We start from the raw sequence: 18068 nt of genomic DNA, 5'->3' as shown, positions 1-18068 counted from the left end.
TCTTCTTCTATATTTTTACATCATTCAGTTCAAACAACCTTACAGGATATAACACTTAATTATTTAATATAATTAAATACCCCTGATATAGAAGATGTTTCTGCTACTTTTAAGTTGTCTGGCTGCATTTTGGCTCCAGTGAAAACAATAAACGGTAACAGAGTGACCAACAAGACACAAACCATATGTAAATACTGTAAGTAAATCCTACACGTGACTGTTTCATAGGCAGCTGTACTAATCCCTTAGCTCTGTACTGTATTTAAAAAATGTTCTGTCTCTGTTTGCACTTCAAGCATAGTCTTAATATGACTGGTTATGGTTATGCATAGTTAAATTACAAGAGATTTAGGAGAAAAAACACAAACCATAGACTTAATATAACTGCTTGTGGTTTGCACTTATTGTTTGCACTATATAAGACAAAGAAAAGTTTTATTTTTATTTTTTATTCTTATTTCTATTCCTTATAGAATCAATGTGTGAGAGAAACCAGTCTGTTAAGTTTGCGGTATATGATTTTGTCCAAAAAAAAAAAAAACATAGTTTTCTTTAAAATTTAATTTTTAAATCTCATCTCGTCTCGTTATCGTGAACCCAATATCGTGTCTCGTCTCGTCTCGTTATCGTGAACCCAATATCGTGTCTCGTCTCGTCTCGTGGTATTAGTGTCTCGTCACACCCCTAATATTTATTCAATAAATATAATCACCTCTAGCTCTGTGAGAGCTGCAGTCACTGCTTCCAGCGCCATGGCTCCCGCTCTCAGTCTGTCCACCGCCTGCAAAACACATTAAACACGTTTTATTATTTTTGTTATGCTGCTTTGTTCTTTTGGCACCTTGTTCTGTATTATATTCAATAATACATTTAGATTTCCTAAAATTATTATAATTACCGCAGTATTTCACTGCGACAGGGTGGACAGCTTAAGCTTTACCTCTTTAAAGGACCAATAAGGTTTATATTTTCAGCAGTAAATCATAAAATGATCAGAATGTGTCATCAGATATTAAGTTCAAGCTTTAGCCAGTATTTTCTAACTAGAACTGTGCAGTATGTGTAGCAAACAGATCTTAGCTGTTACACAGCCTAAAAAGCCTCAGCATTTGTTCAAAAAGTTCAACAAAAAAAGAATAAAACGAGAGTAAATACTGGCAGTAAATTTGACAGATTGAAAAGACTTCAATCCTAGAAGGGCTACAAGACAGACTCCGAGGTGCTACTTTTCTCCTGAACAGGTAGATAAGCTACTTTAGCCAGGTAATTTATCACAACCACCTCTTTTGCCCAACAGTAAACATTACTCATGACCATTCCTAGCAGCTAGTTAACATTAGCTATTTATCTATCTGTTTATTTCCAGTTTTCACTTTCTTTACTTGAGAAAAGCAAGGGCAGGTCATACGTGAGATCTAGATCAGGCTACAGATTTATATGTTATCTGATTAACTAAGCAGTTTATTATTACTTGGATCTGTAAAGTAGTAACTCCAGCTGTAGGGTGTGTATTTTTAAAGCAGCAGAATTTTTCCCGGTATAATAGAATTGGCGTAGGTTAATGCAGCTATCATAAAGCTAGCTATCTAACTGCGGATAAAGTTATATAAAATCTACATGAGCTGGTTTATAATGTTGCAGTTTATTATTACTGGGATCTGTAAAGTAGTAACTCCAGCTGTAGGGTGTGTATTTTCAGAGCAGCAGCTGGTATAACGTAAGGCTAAGGCGTAGGCTAATGCAGCTAGCATAAAGCTAGCTAGCGAACTGCGGATAAAGTTACATAAAATCCACATGAGCTGGTTTACAATGTTGCTTGCCAGGGTAGAAGTTACTGAACTCGTCTTGGACTTGTTTGTGTAGATTTAGTGTCCTCAGCCTGGCAACCCGAGTGAGCTTCGATTTTGTGGAGGGGTTGGCGTGTCTGTGGAGAGGGTTGGCGTGTCTGTAGAGGGGATGGGCGTGTCTGTAGAGGGGGTGGGCGTGTCTGTAGAGGGGGTGGGCGTGTCTGTAGAGGGGGTGGGCGTGTCTGTAGAGGGGGTGGGCGTGTCTGTAGAGGGGTGGGCGTGCCTGTAGAGGGGGTGGGCATGTCTGTGGAGGGGATGGGCGTGTCTATGAATGGGTGGGCGGGGTAGACAACTCTGTCTGGTGTTTTGAAATTGGACTGTTGTAGAGATTTCACACTCAGTATGGAGAAAATATGAGAAAAATTAAGTGAATTAATATTAGTCATTGCTGAACATGCAGCACCAAGTGTCTTCAGTAACAAGAAAATAAAACGATGTGAAGGTTGTGATGCCACTCATATCAAAGACTTCTTTCCTAAAGGGGTAGAGTTATCTATCGATGATATCATGAACAGGGCAAATATAAAATATACATACATTTACACACACATTTTAAATAGGCAAGTTGTTAACTCTAACTGATGCAGGAGGTAGCTTCTCATTTGTTAAACAAACATGTAAAAAAGACTCATCCTGTGGTCTTCAGAAGAGTCAATTTATTGACATGCATCACAATCATGCAACGAAAATATCTAAGGAGATTGTAGCTGAAACTTCTAAAATTGGGTTAAAAACTGCCCAATGAATTATAAAAAGTGGAACAACATTGTCCAGGAAGAAATGTGGTTGGAAAAAAAATCTACTTAAACATTTAGTGAAATAAATCAAATAGTATAAAAGCAACAGTGATATGTTGTTTAATAGTGAAAGTAAGAGCTTTACCATACACACAATGCAGTGAAGAGAACTGAAGGGATTAAATGGACTAAACAGCTGTGTAGCTTTAAGAAAAGCTTGAGTTTAGTAGACAGAGTAAAGATCAGACTCTGGAGGAATGAAAGAAGATCATGTAAAGGACTGATGAGTTCAGATTTACCCTGTTGCAGAGTGATGGAGCATCAGGGTAGATTGTGAGAGTGTGTACTTACCTTCAGGCAAGCTCTTTTGCACACATGCTTATATTCCTTGGCTTTGGATTCAGAATGATACCCCGCCCCTAAACAAGAAATAAAGAAAAAGAAAAAAAAAAAAACGTATTTTTACATATTTCTCTATTTAAACATAAGCTATTCTCAACCAAACAAATACAGTGCTGTGAAAAAAGTATTTGCCCCTTACATATTTCCATTGTTTTTACTTTTTCAGATTTTTTCAGATTATTAAACAAACTTTAATATCAGACAAAGACAACCTGAGTAAATAATATAAAAATCACTTTTAACATGATAATTTCATTTATTAGAGGGAAAATACAATTTAAACCAAAACATTATAGGGAAAATACTATTTAAACCAATTTAGTCCTGTGTAAAAACTGTTTGCCCCCATAAATTATCTGGGATTAATCACACTTTTTTTGGAATCTAATTTTTACTACTAATTTTACTACTAACCACAACCAGGCCTTATTACTGATTACAGACCTGTAGAATCAAGAAATCACTTAATAGAAGCTGAGATGTTGTCACTGAAACAACATGAAGCAGATAAAAGATTTTAAAAAGCAGCACATTATTAAACCCCCATCTGAAGAAACTCAACAACAGATGAAAAAACAGTTATTGATCATCTATCAGTCTGGAAAAGATTATAAAGTCATTTCTAAAGCTCTGAGACTCCAGAGAACCACAGTGACTCACTATTATTCACTAATGGAGAAAACATGGAACACTGGTGAACCTTCCCAGGAGTGACCGACTAACAGAAATTACTCCAAAAGGGCACGAAGAACTCATCCAGGAGATCCCAAAAGAACCCAGAGTTCCAAGACAAAAAACAGGATTAGGATTAGGATTTCGGCTCTTGCTCATGAATGTTCCTACATGCCTCTGATTGGCTAACAGCACTGTGAGGCAGTGAGATGGACAACAGTTAGAAACTTTTTAAAATAAAGACATTTTTACACTAATAACAGTCTTTCCGATGTCATATGTTACTTTACAACATGTGTAATAATGCCCTGCTCAGTGCACTTCAGCCACTGACCTAGTCTTAGAGTCTCTGTGAAATACCAAATCCACCGGAGATCCTATTTAAACCTATAGTTACTTACTCACAGAGTAGAGGTGGGTAGTCCAGGTCCAGAAAGTAATAATCCACCCCGGGGTTTGGCTGAGGTGTATTTTTACTTTAAACTAGTGTAAACAGAACTGTTGTAAACATACACCTATCTATCTCAATTGTACTTGGCTGGTGGTGTTTATCCATAGACTAATTCTAACCATTTGTTTCTTAGCTCTGAATTGCTGGGTAAAGTATATAAACACTAATGTGTTATTCGCACAAATAACACAGGAATGAACTGCATGCTGTTCCTAGCGCTGTTAGCTCCTATCTGACGAGATGGCGTCGCCGCCCGGCTTCAGCTCTGCCTGTGGGCGGTCCCGAGCTGAGGTGGGCAGGGCCATGAATGCTAATTGACGGGTTGACGTAGAAACGGTGCTTTTCCTGATCGACTCATTTTTCTTTTTTTTTTTTTTGTAGTTACTGCAGAAAATGGAGGTCGAGGAAGAGTTTCATGTGCAGCATCATAAGCAACTCAGACAGACCTGCTGTATTTCACAAACAACAAGAACAAGAGGATTTTAGTGGAAGAAGATCTTTAAACTGAGCTAAAGGATTTGCCAACAACCAGGACAATTTTGTAAAAAGTGCAAAAAAAAAAACAAACCTGCGTGCACCAACACGAACCCCGCCGCTCTGATCTCACTGCTGGAGACGGTGTTGTTCTGCTTGGTTCCTGAACAGTTCAGTGGGAACACAGATGCTGTGCAACCTGTGGAGTTCAGTAACTTTTCCATGACCTGTGTGAAGCAGCAGTTGCATCTTGGCCCATCAGTCACTCACAGCATAAACATACCGGTTCCTCATGCTCTGAAAACACAAAGCACAATAAATGTAAAATACACCCCCTCATTTAGTTATTAAACAAAAAACAACCATTAAATAAAATACAATAAAATACATGGTATGACTAATAATGAATATCACTCTATTTTTCAAGATTCTGACGGTTTCGCGGTATTCACAGTATTTTTATGATTTTATTATTTTGCATGACTGGGCTAAAATATAGGTCTGTGAGTTACTGTACTGTTAGGAGTTTTATATATAATATAAAAAAGGCTGTAAGTTAAGGCTTTGTATACTATTCTAAAATAGACCTTAAAAAGAGATACACCAACAACTTTAACACTTTAATTAGATATTTCTTAAAAACTCTATTTCATAAGTTAGCCATTAGAGCAGGGGTGTCCAAACTACAGCCCGCGGGCCATTTGCGGCCCGCTTCCTTTTTTGGAGCGGCCCGCGAGGTATTTTAGAAATAGAATGAAAGTTGGCCCGCTGTTAAGCAGGTTTTTATAATGTGAGATTCAAAGTTTAACGCTAGGTGTCAGAAACGGGCCACAGAGTCTAAAAGCGGAGAGGGTGCGCATTTCTAGCGCAGAAAAATGGGGCAAGGAGTCTAAAAGCGGAGAGGGTGCGCATTTCTAGCGCAGAAAAATGGGGCAAAGAGTCTAAAAGCGGAGAGGGTGCGCATTTCTAGCACAGAAAAACGGGCCAAAGAGTCTAAAAGCGGAGAGAGTACGCATTTCTAGAGCAGAAAAACGGGCCAAAGAGTCTAAAAGTTGCTGTAATTAAGGAGTTTAATATTAAGAGACATCATGAAATTTAACATCAGTTTGAAAAATCTTAGTTTACACAACACTGTCAAAGATAAAGATAGTCAGTCAAGTAAAATGGTGTGTAAATGAAATAATCAGGAAAAAAGTATTATTTAAAGTGGTATGATTCATTATTTGTTTTATTACAGAGTCTGTGGCCCGTGACTCCTTCTGGCCCCCAACAAAGTTTGGACACCCCTGCATTAGAGGCATTACAGTACTAAATCAGCCACAATTTCCTTTTTTATCCAGTTAACAATTACATTCAGTTCAGTGTGCAATAAAAATATCCCTCAAGCTACAGTATTAATATATTTAAAAGGGCTATAGTTACTTACCTTAAAGCCTTTCTGCACCTCAAGTTTTAGGGAGTTTTATCTCTTGTCCTCAATAAATGATTCTTTATACAGTACTGATTCTGGGTTCGTCTGGGGGACAAGAGGAACTTTTCTCAGAGCTGTGCATCAATTGCGTATTTCCATTTATCTCTTCAATTCCTTCTGAGTGAAAAATAGCTGTTTGCTTTTGTTTTTCTAATTTATTTAGATAAAAACACTCTTAAAGTGAGTAACAGCAGCAGGAGCTTACAAAGACTTTGTAAACTTTCAATGAAAGTCAATGTAAAAAGAGTTTATTTCCCGTCATTTTGAAGAGTTTCTATTGGTCTGTTCATTAAGAAATTTTGGCACAGTGTAATGGACCGTTTGTCTGTTCGAATTGTGTAGTAAAATAAAAATCAACAAAAAGGAGATATGTGTTTTTCATAGGACAACGACGATCTGCTTCTTTGGGGGTGCTGTTCTACACAGCGCTCTGCAGCACCTCTAGCAGTATGGCGGTATGTGAAAAATGTACAAAACATTTGGTTAAATTCTAAAGTCCAAAAAGATTTGGCTAAAAGCTAAAGTACAAAAACATCTGGTACTTTGGATCAATGCTAAAGTCCAAAACATTTTGGCTAAAATATTGGAATGCTAAAAATTTAGTATGAAACAGAAGTCTCCAAAAACCTTTGACTCAAAGCTAAAGTACAAAAACTTTTGGCTAAAATCTAAAGTCCAAAACATTTGTCTAAACTATGGCTAATAGAGCAGCGTACAAAGTCCTTGATACATGGTTGCTATGGAGTCCTAGGTCATTGCTAAGTGGGTGCCATGGTGTTGCAATGGTTTACCAAGTGGTTGTTAAGGTGTTGTTAAGTCGTTGCCACGGAATTCCAGGTGCTTGCTTAGGTTTTGCTAAACTGATGCTAGGTGATTGCTATCATATCGGTGGTAATTCCAAGTGGTTGCTAAGGTGTTGATAACTGGTTTTTTTAAACAATAAAAAACAAAAATAGTTACTAACCACTCAGCCTGGATATTTGTTTAATTTTGAATGGATTTACTTCCATTAAAGCTTTTAAACATCGACTGTACTAAAAGCGTACAATGTATCGCTTTAAAAACCAAACCTAATTTTAGTGATACTACCATAAAAACTGTGGGGCACACCAGTTGAGAATCGCTGTTCTAATCCATATTAGCAAAAATTACTCAACTAAGTAAAACAATGAAGGTCAGTCAATTCAAAAAGAAGAATTTTAAGAACTTTAAAAGTATCCTTAAGTGCAGTCACCATAAAGAACATCAAAAATATTATAATAGCCCTCTACGGATGAGATTAGTTTCTCAGGAGGTTCTGGGGTAATTTTCTCTTTTATGGGGAGTTTTTTATCCTCTGTGATTTTATTTGTGTATGTGTTTTTCTCAGACGTCCTCTGAGAAAATTACAGGTTGAATTATCTACTGTTTTTCTCTGAACTCTGTGGTCCTCCGGTTTTGTCTCCTTGCGTTTAATAAAATAGCTATTTGTCCACTGCCGTGCACCATAATTACATTTTGGGCAAGCGTTTCCACGGAGATCCATGTAAAAACACAACAGCAAGTGGAAATGGAGGAGCTACTGAACCTGATGTCATGTGACCGAGAAAGCTTAAAAACTCACTGGTCATCCTGTTTTTTCAATTGCTGTTGTGTTTTTCTCTGAACTCCGTGTTCCTCCGGTAATTTAAGTTGCGTCTGGACGCACATCTCTGAGTAGAATGTGAAATATTTTTCACAGAAGTCCCCCTGAGAAACTAATCCCGTCCGGATAGGGCTAATGATAAAACTGGCACTCATCAGAAGGAAAGGAAGAGCAAGAGTGATTAACCTCAGAAACAGCTCCCATAATAAGAGACAGATAATTTTGGTTTCCTCAGTATTAATTTAGATTGTATTAATAATATATGAATAATAAAATAATAATAAAATAATAAAACAATAATATTAGCAGTGGGTGAGGAGGAGAGTCCTGCAGTGATCTGCTCCCGATCCAGCAGTGATTTATATCTGCAGAATAACTGAATAAAGAGTGAAATAATAGAGAGAATAAATAAATAGAGAGAATAATAGAGAGAATAGAAAGAATAAATGAATAGAGAGAAGAGAGGAGCTCAGGAGGGACAGATCCGGATCTGTAACTGTTATTAACCCCAGTCTCTGAGCTCGTGCAGCAGAGCCGCGGCTATAGACGGGTTATATAGAGATTAAACACGTACCTGCGCTGCGCACGTGCTGAATAAACACCTGGATAAAGGTGATAATCTGAGCTCGCGCCGCCGCTCCTCCTCTACCTGTACTTTTCCTTCAGACCCAGAACCCCGCAGCTCCACATCCCCCTCCTGCCGCCTGCCGGCCCGGAGCGGAGAACCGCGGCTTTACCTCAGAAAAACCCGCTTTATTCACCTAAATCACATTTTATAAACCTTTATTATTCCTCATGATCTCAAAACAGAGCCGCGTAAATAACGCAGTATCGAATAAATCACGTTTAAACCTTTAAAACTCCACTTATAAGCGTTTAAACCCACAGCCCGGTGTTCCACCGAAATGTGCTACCCGTCGAAAAGTGCTTCTTAACGACACTGCGCATGCGCCGATCACGTATATACAGCACTGGAAAAAACGAAAAGAGCGCAAAAGAGATTTTTAAATTTTGTTATTTATAGGTTTATGTTTGAGTAAAATGAACATTGTTATTTTATTCTATAAACTACAGACAACATTTCTCCCAAATTCCAAATAATATTATTGTAATTTAGAGCTTTTATTTGCAGAAAATGAGAAATGGCTGAAATAACAAAAAAGATGCAAAGCTTTCAGACCTCAAATAATGCAAAGAAAACAAGTTCATTTTCATAAAGTTTTAAGAGTTCAATATTTTAGAATATTTTAGAAATCAATATTTGGTGCAATAACCATGGTTTTTAATCACAGTTTGTATGCATCTTGGCATGTTCTCCTCCACCAGTCTTACACACTGCTTTTGGATAACTTTATGCCACTCCTGGTTAAACCACAAAAAGTTTGAATGTTATTTGAATCTAAATAAACTACCTAAAAAGTATAGTATAGTATCATATACTAATAGAATAGAATAGAATAGAATAATATAATATAATTGAAAAGTTACTTTATTACAGTAATTCATTTTGGAATACATCTATATATTATATCGATGTATTAAACACAGAGTGATCTATTTTAAGCGTTTATTTATTTTATTGTTGATGATTATGTCTTACAGCCAATGAAAACCCAAAAATCTCAGAAAAGTAGATTATTATATATAAGACCAATTGATACTTTTGGCAGCGTGGGCAGTGTGCCAAGTCCTGCTGGAAAATGAAATCCGCATCTCATTAAAAGTTGTCAACACTTATCATTTTATTTGCATTTAAATAATTACTATTAAAAGCTTTAAGTCTTAAGAAGGTGAACACGTGCAATTATTAACAGAGTTTTGATGTGATTAATCCGATTAAATTTTTTAAGTCAATTTATATCAGCATAGAGAATAACTGCGAACCACCGATAGAGGGAGCCCGCGAGCCCACAATAAAATAGTACATATTAATATATAATATAATAATATTAATTAAATTAAAAATAGTTAACTAACTACTTAGCCTGGATATACAAAAAAAAAAGAAAACTGATATAGGTCTAAATATTTTCAAGCAGTAAAGCCTTTCAATTAGGTATTAATATTTTTTTGTTTACTTTTCCGCACCTCACATAGAGCTTTTTACTGTTTACTGTGTTCCTACATGACTTGTAGCTACAAACTGCAAACAGCACTTCTTACATCTTTCTTTCAACAATGGTTTTCTTCTTCCATTCTTCCATAAAGATCAGATTTGTGGAGAGCAGGACTTTTATTTGTCCTGTGGACAGATTCTCCTGATACACCTGAGCTGTGTATCTCTGCAGCTCCTCCAGAGTGATCATGGGTCTCTCGGCTGCTTCTCTGATCAGTGCTCTCCTTGCTGGATCTGTCAGTTTGGGTGGGTCATGGTCATGGTAGGTTTGTAGAAACATTTTTGGATGATGGATTGATGGAACAGAGCTGTTTGGGATGATCAAAGCTTGGCAGATAAAATGACAAATCATTTTATTTATGACTTGTTTTACAGGTGTGTACAGGTGTGTAAAATAAATATACACTTAAAGAAAAAAAATAACCATTTAAAAACTCAATATTGAACATTATGAAGAATAATTTTCCACGGTGTATCACATCGTTCTTTTCATTGTTGGGGAACATTTAAAACAAATGAAGGTATGAAGAGATTGTTAAGATTGTGGATTAAAGAAAGAAAGTCTATTGGTTACAGAAGAAAACATGAGTCCTGATGTAACTGAAAACAACTCTGAAATACTTTAATTATCATTTTATAGTTTAAAACACCCTGAAATGAATGGAAGTGCATGTAGTGCTTTTCATCTCCTTGGAATGGAGAGAATGGTTTTCTCGTTCCTCAGCAGCTCAATCTGAAGGCACACCTAGGAGGAGCTGAGGCTGGTGGAGGTCGGTGGAGGCTGGTGGAGGCTGGTGGAGGTTGGTGGAGGTCGGTGGAGGCTGGTGGAGGTGGGTGGAGGTGGGTGGAGGTTGGTGGAGGTGGGTGGAGGTCGGTGGAGGCTGGTGGAGGTCGGTGGAGGTTGGTGGAGGTGGGTGGAGGTTGGTGGAGACTGGTGGAGGTTGGTGGAGGTGGGTGGAGGTTGGTGGAGGTGGGTGGAAGTTGGTGGAGGTTGGTGGAGGTTGGTGGAGACTGGTGGAGGTCGGAGGAGGCTGGTGGAGGTGGGTGGAGGTGGGTGGAGGTTGGTGGAGGTGGGTGGAGGCTGGTGGAGGTTGGTGGAGGTCGGTGGAGGTCGGTGGAGGCTGGTGGAGGTGGGTGGAGGTTGGTGGAGACTGGTGGAGGTTGGTGGAGGTTGGTGGAGGTTGGTGGAGGTTGGTGGAGGTGGGTGGAAGTTGGTGGAGGTTGGTGGAGGTGGGTGGAGGTTGGTGGAGGTTGGTGGAGGTTGGTGGAGGTGGGTGGAGGTTGGTGGAGGTTGGTGGAGGTTGGTGGAGATTGGTGGAGGTTGGTGGAGGTGGGTGGAGGTGGGTGGAGGTGGGTGGAGGTTGGTGGAGGTTGTTGGAGGTGGGTGGAGGTTGGTGGAGGTGGGTGGAGGTGGGTGGAAGTTGGTGGAGGTTGGTGGAGGTGGGTGGAGGTGGGTGGAGGTTGGTGGAGGTGGGTGGAGGTTGGTGGAGGTTGGTGGAGATTGGTGGAGGTTGGTGGAGGTCTCCTGTATGAGGAGCAATATTTATTATTCATTCTGTTTAAGAAATAATGTGTTTGCTGAGCAGCTTGATGGCATAGTGATTGTTTTAAAATATATTTTTTATTAGTTTATCTTTTTCTTATTTTATTTTTTAATTTATTTGTATTTATTTATTATTGCTTTTATTTTTTATTCGAATGTTTTTTATTTTAATTCTTGTTCTTAGTTCTATTGTTCATTTTATCATTTCTTGTCATTCTTAACATTTTACTTTACTTTTACTATTATCTTTTTACTTATTTTATGTTTTATACATTTTTACTTTTTATGTGTCAATTTGTTTTTTATGGTATTTTAGAATTTTTTAGAATATATTTTATTTATATATAGTAAATGTTGATTTAAAATGAGTTCTTATTTTATTTATTCATTTATTTTGTTACTATTTTATTCCTTATTATTTCTAATTTGTTATTAAATGTTTTTAATCCCTTTGATGTTGTACATGCTTGGAACCATTGTAAATGAGGGTCGAAAAAGACATTTATTTTGATAAAAATATTTGATTACTGCTTATTGATTAGCCCTTTAAAAAGTGACTTAGTAACGTAGTTTAAGTTACTTTTAAGTTACTGCCGCTTCAACATAACACTTTAGTCGAAACTCACGTTATTGGAAGCTTTCCTCAACCTTTGCTTCTTGTTCAAATTTGACGTTGTGTTTTTGAAGCTAGGTAGCAATTTGGCGCAGCACAGAATGAACAACCAATCTTGATACTGTCATATTTATCATTTTATTGTCACCGACAGCAACTATTGTAAGTTTCAGCAATAAAGCGATGACTTTTTATAATGTTCAGATTGAAGCTACAATACCTTTTTCCTAAGGAAAATGACAAAAAAAGTAGCGCAGAATGACTTGAAAAAGAACCTTTATCTGAACCTAAACCTTGAGTGTATTATTATGATTATACCACAGTTCCATTTTTGCTGTTCACTGAAAGATTTTAAAGAGTTAAAGAGGAGGAGAAAACAGGACCTGTTTGGTTATAAAAACTCCGCCAGTTAAAATAATTCCATTGCTGCCCTGTTTGTAGCTGCGCTGTTTGGCTTGTAAGCGCTGCATCGTTGCTAGGTTACCTGTATGTGGCGGAGTAATACATGGAGAGCTTCGGTTACAGTGCATTACTGGCTGATAATGGCACTCATAGAACACCTCTCAGCCAATCAGATTGCAGGGTCGGAACGAACTGTAGTATCATAACAAATAACTAACACGTTACTGACATAACTGGATCTTACAGCAATGTGTTTGGTGATCTGAATTGAGTCAACAGCTTAACGAATTAATATTACACGGCTGTACATACTTTAAAGAGCATTAAAACCACATAAAGCCACTAATCTTAAAACATTATCAGCAAAATACACTATGTTACTGAATAAGGTCTTCCAATCCAATCCATGGCAGCAGGTGTGTAAAACAGTAGTGAAAGAATGAGCTCAGTTTATTTATCAATATACTCACAGAAATGTGTTCATGAAAACTGCTGCTTTTGTTTAGAGTCCATGCTAATGCCGTCGTCTGCAGACAAAAAAAAAATCAAACCAAATTAATTCCAGTCAGAAAATTACAATTAAGTTACATTTTGTTTTACTAATAAACACACTGTCAGAATAGACTACTGTAATGTATTAAGAATGAGGTGTTTGTGACACAATGGTGCCACCTCCATTAATCACCATTATGATATGGTGATAAGGTTCTCCTAAAGCGCAATCATCAGGACAATGTGAATCCACACAGATTGTGATCTAGTATGGAACAGGAGCCTGAAACCCTAAGTATTTGCCCATACAGTTTTTTTGTACTTATATTTTTTCAGATTAAGGAACAAACTTTAATATCAAAGACTTTAACTAGATCTATTTTTTATTCTATTTAAATTATTTCTTGATTCTACAGGTCTGGCAGTAATCAGGCCTGGTTGTGGTTAGTTGTAAAATTGAACTCAGCTAATTTTAGATTTACTGATCTAAATTTTATGTTACTAAAATTAACTTGTATAGAATTATATTTGACCAAGAATGAAATCTGAGGTGAAGTCTTGCTGCACTTCTTCAGCGCTGAGCAGCACTTTAGGGACCGTAGGAAAAATACCAGCCAAAAAGAGGAAAACATGACTCTAATTAACTTTCTCAAAATGTAAACTTGTGATGTCAAACTAACGGTAAAACATATGTGCACATTTCTTTGTAAGGTATCGTTGTTTTAACATCACAAAGTCACATTTTGATAAACTTAAACTAATTTATTCATTACTCATTTTGTTTGTTAATTCGCCTACGGTCCCTAAGGTCCAACTCCAACCCCAATCTTGGCCAAATATAATCATATAAAAGTTAAGATTAGTCTAATAAAAGCTAATTTCAGGGGGGCGCCGAGTGGTCCAGCGGTTTAAAGCGCTGCCACTATGAGCAGGAGGTCGCAGGTTCGAACCCCCTGCTCATGCTTTGCCATCAAGCTGCCGGCGCTCAGGTCGGTGGAGGTTGGTGGAGGTGGGTGGAGGTTGGTGGAGACTGGTGGAGGTTGGTGGAGGTGGGTGGAGGTTGGTGGAGGTGGGTGGAGGTGGGTGGAAGTTGGTGGAGGTTGGTGGAGGTTGGTGGAGACTGGTGGAGGTCGGAGGAGGCTGGTGGAGGTGGGTGGAGGTGGGTGGAGGTTGGTGGAGGTGGGTGGAGGCTGGTGGAGGTTGGTGGAGGTCGGTGGAGGTCGGTGGAGGTTGGTGGAGGTCGGTGGAGGTCGGTGGAGGCTGGTGGAGGTGGGTGGAGGTCGGTGGAGGCTGGTGGAGGTGGGTGGAGGTCGGTGGAGACTGGTGGAGGTTGGTGGAGGTCGGTGGAGGTGGGTGGAAGTTGGTGGAGGTTGGTGGAGGTGGGTGGAGGTTGGTGGAGGTTGGTGGAGGTTGGTGGAGGTGGGTGGAGGTTGGTGGAGGTTGGTGGAGGTTGGTGGAGATTGGTGGAGGTTGGTGGAGGTGGGTGGAGGTGGGTGGAGGTGGGTGGAGGTTGGTGGAGGTTGTTGGAGGTGGGTGGAGGTTGGTGGAGGTGGGTGGAGGTGGGTGGAAGTTGGTGGAGGTTGGTGGAGGTGGGTGGAGGTGGGTGGAGGTTGGTGGAGGTGGGTGGAGGTTGGTGGAGGTTGGTGGAGATTGGTGGAGGTTGGTGGAGGTCTCCTGTATGAGGAGCAATATTTATTATTCATTCTGTTTAAGAAATAATGTGTTTGCTGAGCAGCTTGATGGCATAGTGATTGTTTTAAAATATATTTTTTATTAGTTTATCTTTTTCTTATTTTATTTTTTAATTTATTTGTATTTATTTATTATTGCTTTTATTTTTTATTCGAATGTTTTTTATTTTAATTCTTGTTCTTAGTTCTATTGTTCATTTTATCATTTCTTGTCATTCTTAACATTTTACTTTACTTTTACTATTATCTTTTTACTTATTTTATGTTTTATACATTTTTACTTTTTATGTGTCAATTTGTTTTTTATGGTATTTTAGAATTTTTTAGAATATATTTTATTTATATATAGTAAATGTTGATTTAAAATGAGTTCTTATTTTATTTATTCATTTATTTTGTTACTATTTTATTCCTTATTATTTCTAATTTGTTATTAAATGTTTTTAATCCCTTTGATGTTGTACATGCTTGGAACCATTGTAAATGAGGGTCGAAAAAGACATTTATTTTGATAAAAATATTTGATTACTGCTTATTGATTAGCCCTTTAAAAAGTGACTTAGTAACGTAGTTTAAGTTACTTTTAAGTTACTGCCGCTTCAACATAACACTTTAGTCGAAACTCACGTTATTGGAAGCTTTCCTCAACCTTTGCTTCTTGTTCAAATTTGACGTTGTGTTTTTGAAGCTAGGTAGCAATTTGGCGCAGCACAGAATGAACAACCAATCTTGATACTGTCATATTTATCATTTTATTGTCACCGACAGCAACTATTGTAAGTTTCAGCAATAAAGCGATGACTTTTTATAATGTTCAGATTGAAGCTACAATACCTTTTTCCTAAGGAAAATGACAAAAAAAGTAGCGCAGAATGACTTGAAAAAGAACCTTTATCTGAACCTAAACCTTGAGTGTATTATTATGATTATACCACAGTTCCATTTTTGCTGTTCACTGAAAGATTTTAAAGAGTTAAAGAGGAGGAGAAAACAGGACCTGTTTGGTTATAAAAACTCCGCCAGTTAAAATAATTCCATTGCTGCCCTGTTTGTAGCTGCGCTGTTTGGCTTGTAAGCGCTGCATCGTTGCTAGGTTACCTGTATGTGGCGGAGTAATACATGGAGAGCTTCGGTTACAGTGCATTACTGGCTGATAATGGCACTCATAGAACACCTCTCAGCCAATCAGATTGCAGGGTCGGAACGAACTGTAGTATCATAACAAATAACTAACACGTTACTGACATAACTGGATCTTACAGCAATGTGTTTGGTGATCTGAATTGAGTCAACAGCTTAACGAATTAATATTACACGGCTGTACATACTTTAAAGAGCATTAAAACCACATAAAGCCACTAATCTTAAAACATTATCAGCAAAATACACTATGTTACTGAATAAGGTCTTCCAATCCAATCCATGGCAGCAGGTGTGTAAAACAGTAGTGAAAGAATGAGCTCAGTTTATTTATCAATATACTCACAGAAATGTGTTCATGAAAACTGCTGCTTTTGTTTAGAGTCCATGCTAATGCCGTCGTCTGCAGACAAAAAAAAAATCAAACCAAATTAATTCCAGTCAGAAAATTACAATTAAGTTACATTTTGTTTTACTAATAAACACACTGTCAGAATAGACTACTGTAATGTATTAAGAATGAGGTGTTTGTGACACAATGGTGCCACCTCCATTAATCACCATTATGATATGGTGATAAGGTTCTCCTAAAGCGCAATCATCAGGACAATGTGAATCCACACAGATTGTGATCTAGTATGGAACAGGAGCCTGAAACCCTAAGTATTTGCCCATACAGTTTTTTTGTACTTATATTTTTTCAGATTAAGGAACAAACTTTAATATCAAAGACTTTAACTAGATCTATTTTTTATTCTATTTAAATTATTTCTTGATTCTACAGGTCTGGCAGTAATCAGGCCTGGTTGTGGTTAGTTGTAAAATTGAACTCAGCTAATTTTAGATTTACTGATCTAAATTTTATGTTACTAAAATTAACTTGTATAGAATTATATTTGACCAAGAATGAAATCTGAGGTGAAGTCTTGCTGCACTTCTTCAGCGCTGAGCAGCACTTTAGGGACCGTAGGAAAAATACCAGCCAAAAAGAGGAAAACATGACTCTAATTAACTTTCTCAAAATGTAAACTTGTGATGTCAAACTAACGGTAAAACATATGTGCACATTTCTTTGTAAGGTATCGTTGTTTTAACATCACAAAGTCACATTTTGATAAACTTAAACTAATTTATTCATTACTCATTTTGTTTGTTAATTCGCCTACGGTCCCTAAGGTCCAACTCCAACCCCAATCTTGGCCAAATATAATCATATAAAAGTTAAGATTAGTCTAATAAAAGCTAATTTCAGGGGGGCGCCGAGTGGTCCAGCGGTTTAAAGCGCTGCCACTATGAGCAGGAGGTCGCAGGTTCGAACCCCCTGCTCATGCTTTGCCATCAAGCTGCCGGCGCTCAGAGGGAGGAAAATTGTCCCTGCTCCCTCTGGGTGGGTAGATGGCGCTCTCTCCCCACATCACTCCTAGGGTGATGTCAGCAGCACAGGGCATCTGTGAGCTGATGTACCGGAACCGAGTCGCTGCGCTGTCCTCTGAGCGTGCTGAATATTGGGCAATTGGCCGTGTAAATTGGGGAAAATATGGAAAAAATTAGAAATAAAAAGATATATAAAAAAAGCTAATTTCAGTAGAGATTGTTAAATATAAAAGATAGATTGAGGTGTTACTTCATTAACATTAATAACATTAATCAATGACATTAATAACATAATAATAATAATAATAATAATAATAATAATATTTGTTGAGAATAAAAAACAGCCCACATTAAGGGAGCTTGGGGGTCCCAGTTAGAGCTTATATTGTCTGCCTGAACCCGACATGAACCCGACCCAACCCGAGGTCCGAGTTTTTATTTTATATAAAGCTATGGCATGATAATCACAATATAGCTAAATAACAAATCGAACTGTTTATTTTTTTAAGTTGCACAATTGCGCAGTGCACACTGCACTTGTCCTTGCAGTGCATAGCCTTATTATTGTTTTTTTTTTGTGTGTTTTTGCACTTAGACTATAAGCTCAAAATAAAAAGTTTGTTTGTTTAGAATGTATTTTCTATTCTTAAACCATGTTAAATTAGATTAGATTAGAGGAAAATCATTCAGACATCATTCTTGTAGCCAAATTTACCAATGTTTAAGCCTGTGGATCATTGTTTAATAATAGGTCTATACTTCTTCAGTGCTGCAATGTTAATTAACATCATTCTGAACAGATTTAGCTTATTCAAACAGCCTGAAAATGATTTTACAAAGTCCAGTTTTAACACTTTACTTATTAAAAAAATGTCTGGATTTAATGGGGCTCGGGCTTAAAATGAGCAGAATGCGGAGGGCTTGGGCCTGGTCGGGCTGGATATTTTGGGCCCGATTTGAGACCTTGTGAACTTACTGCGTAATGGTGCACTGAGGCAACAAATGAAAAATACATGTTT

At 37.8% G+C, this 18068-nt stretch overlaps 2 protein-coding genes and 1 long non-coding RNA gene across 16 annotated transcripts in view; 1 reads left to right on the top strand and 2 right to left on the bottom strand.

The window, feature by feature from the left end:
* The window catches only part of tasp1 (taspase, threonine aspartase, 1), a 31896-nt gene extending 23214 nt beyond the window's left edge, over positions 1–8682 (bottom strand). For 3 of the 7 annotated variants that reach the window (XM_049472472.1, XM_049472475.1, XM_049472476.1), the window contains exons 1-5: positions 8253–8682; positions 6010–6099; positions 4678–4880; positions 2936–3003; positions 713–781 (exon numbers count right to left, since the gene is read on the bottom strand). In XM_049472472.1, the coding sequence (XP_049328429.1) occupies positions 713–781; positions 2936–3003; positions 4678–4807 (267 nt within the window). In that variant the 5' untranslated portion in view covers positions 4808–4880; positions 6010–6099; positions 8253–8682. Of the gene's footprint in view, positions 1–712; positions 782–2935; positions 3004–3646; positions 4037–4059; positions 4559–4677; positions 4881–6009; positions 7124–8252 lie in introns of those variants that run through there. The other 4 variants (XM_049472473.1, XM_049472474.1, XM_049472478.1 and 1 more) reach the window with 4 other exon arrangements.
* Positions 8683–10495: 1813 nt separating this feature from the next.
* Positions 10496–14291, top strand: LOC125787787 (uncharacterized). Of its 5 annotated transcripts, XR_007429545.1 has the most exons (9): positions 10496–10564; positions 10605–10664; positions 10695–10754; positions 10845–10964; positions 11195–11284; positions 13834–13903; positions 14004–14073; positions 14144–14183; positions 14214–14291. It is a non-coding gene; the product is annotated as an uncharacterized LOC125787787 (long non-coding RNA). The 5 variants fall into 5 exon arrangements; XR_007429544.1 differs by lacking the exon at positions 10845–10964 and having other exon boundaries at positions 10605–10744; positions 11205–11284; XR_007429543.1 differs by lacking the exons at positions 10496–10564; positions 10605–10664; positions 10845–10964 and adding an exon at positions 10995–11084 and having other exon boundaries at positions 10672–10754; positions 11205–11284.
* tmem154 (transmembrane protein 154) overlaps positions 11231–18068 on the bottom strand; it is a 30097-nt gene continuing 23259 nt past the window's right edge. For 2 of the 4 annotated variants that reach the window (XM_022667210.2, XM_022667212.2), the window contains 2 exons: positions 16022–16078; positions 14419–14518 (listed from right to left, as the gene is read on the bottom strand). In XM_022667210.2, coding sequence (XP_022522931.2) covers positions 16032–16078 — 47 coding nt within the window. In that variant the 3' untranslated portion in view covers positions 14419–14518; positions 16022–16031. Of the gene's footprint in view, positions 11320–12822; positions 12880–14418; positions 14519–16021; positions 16079–18068 lie in introns of those variants that run through there. The other 2 variants (XM_049472479.1, XM_049472480.1) reach the window with 2 other exon arrangements.

This window comes from Astyanax mexicanus, chromosome 25, assembly GCF_023375975.1.
Source record: "Astyanax mexicanus isolate ESR-SI-001 chromosome 25, AstMex3_surface, whole genome shotgun sequence".
NCBI lineage: Eukaryota > Metazoa > Chordata > Actinopteri > Characiformes > Acestrorhamphidae > Astyanax > Astyanax mexicanus.
The sequence above is the reverse complement of the archived record's forward strand: the minus strand, read 5'-3'. Positions and strand labels throughout refer to the sequence as shown.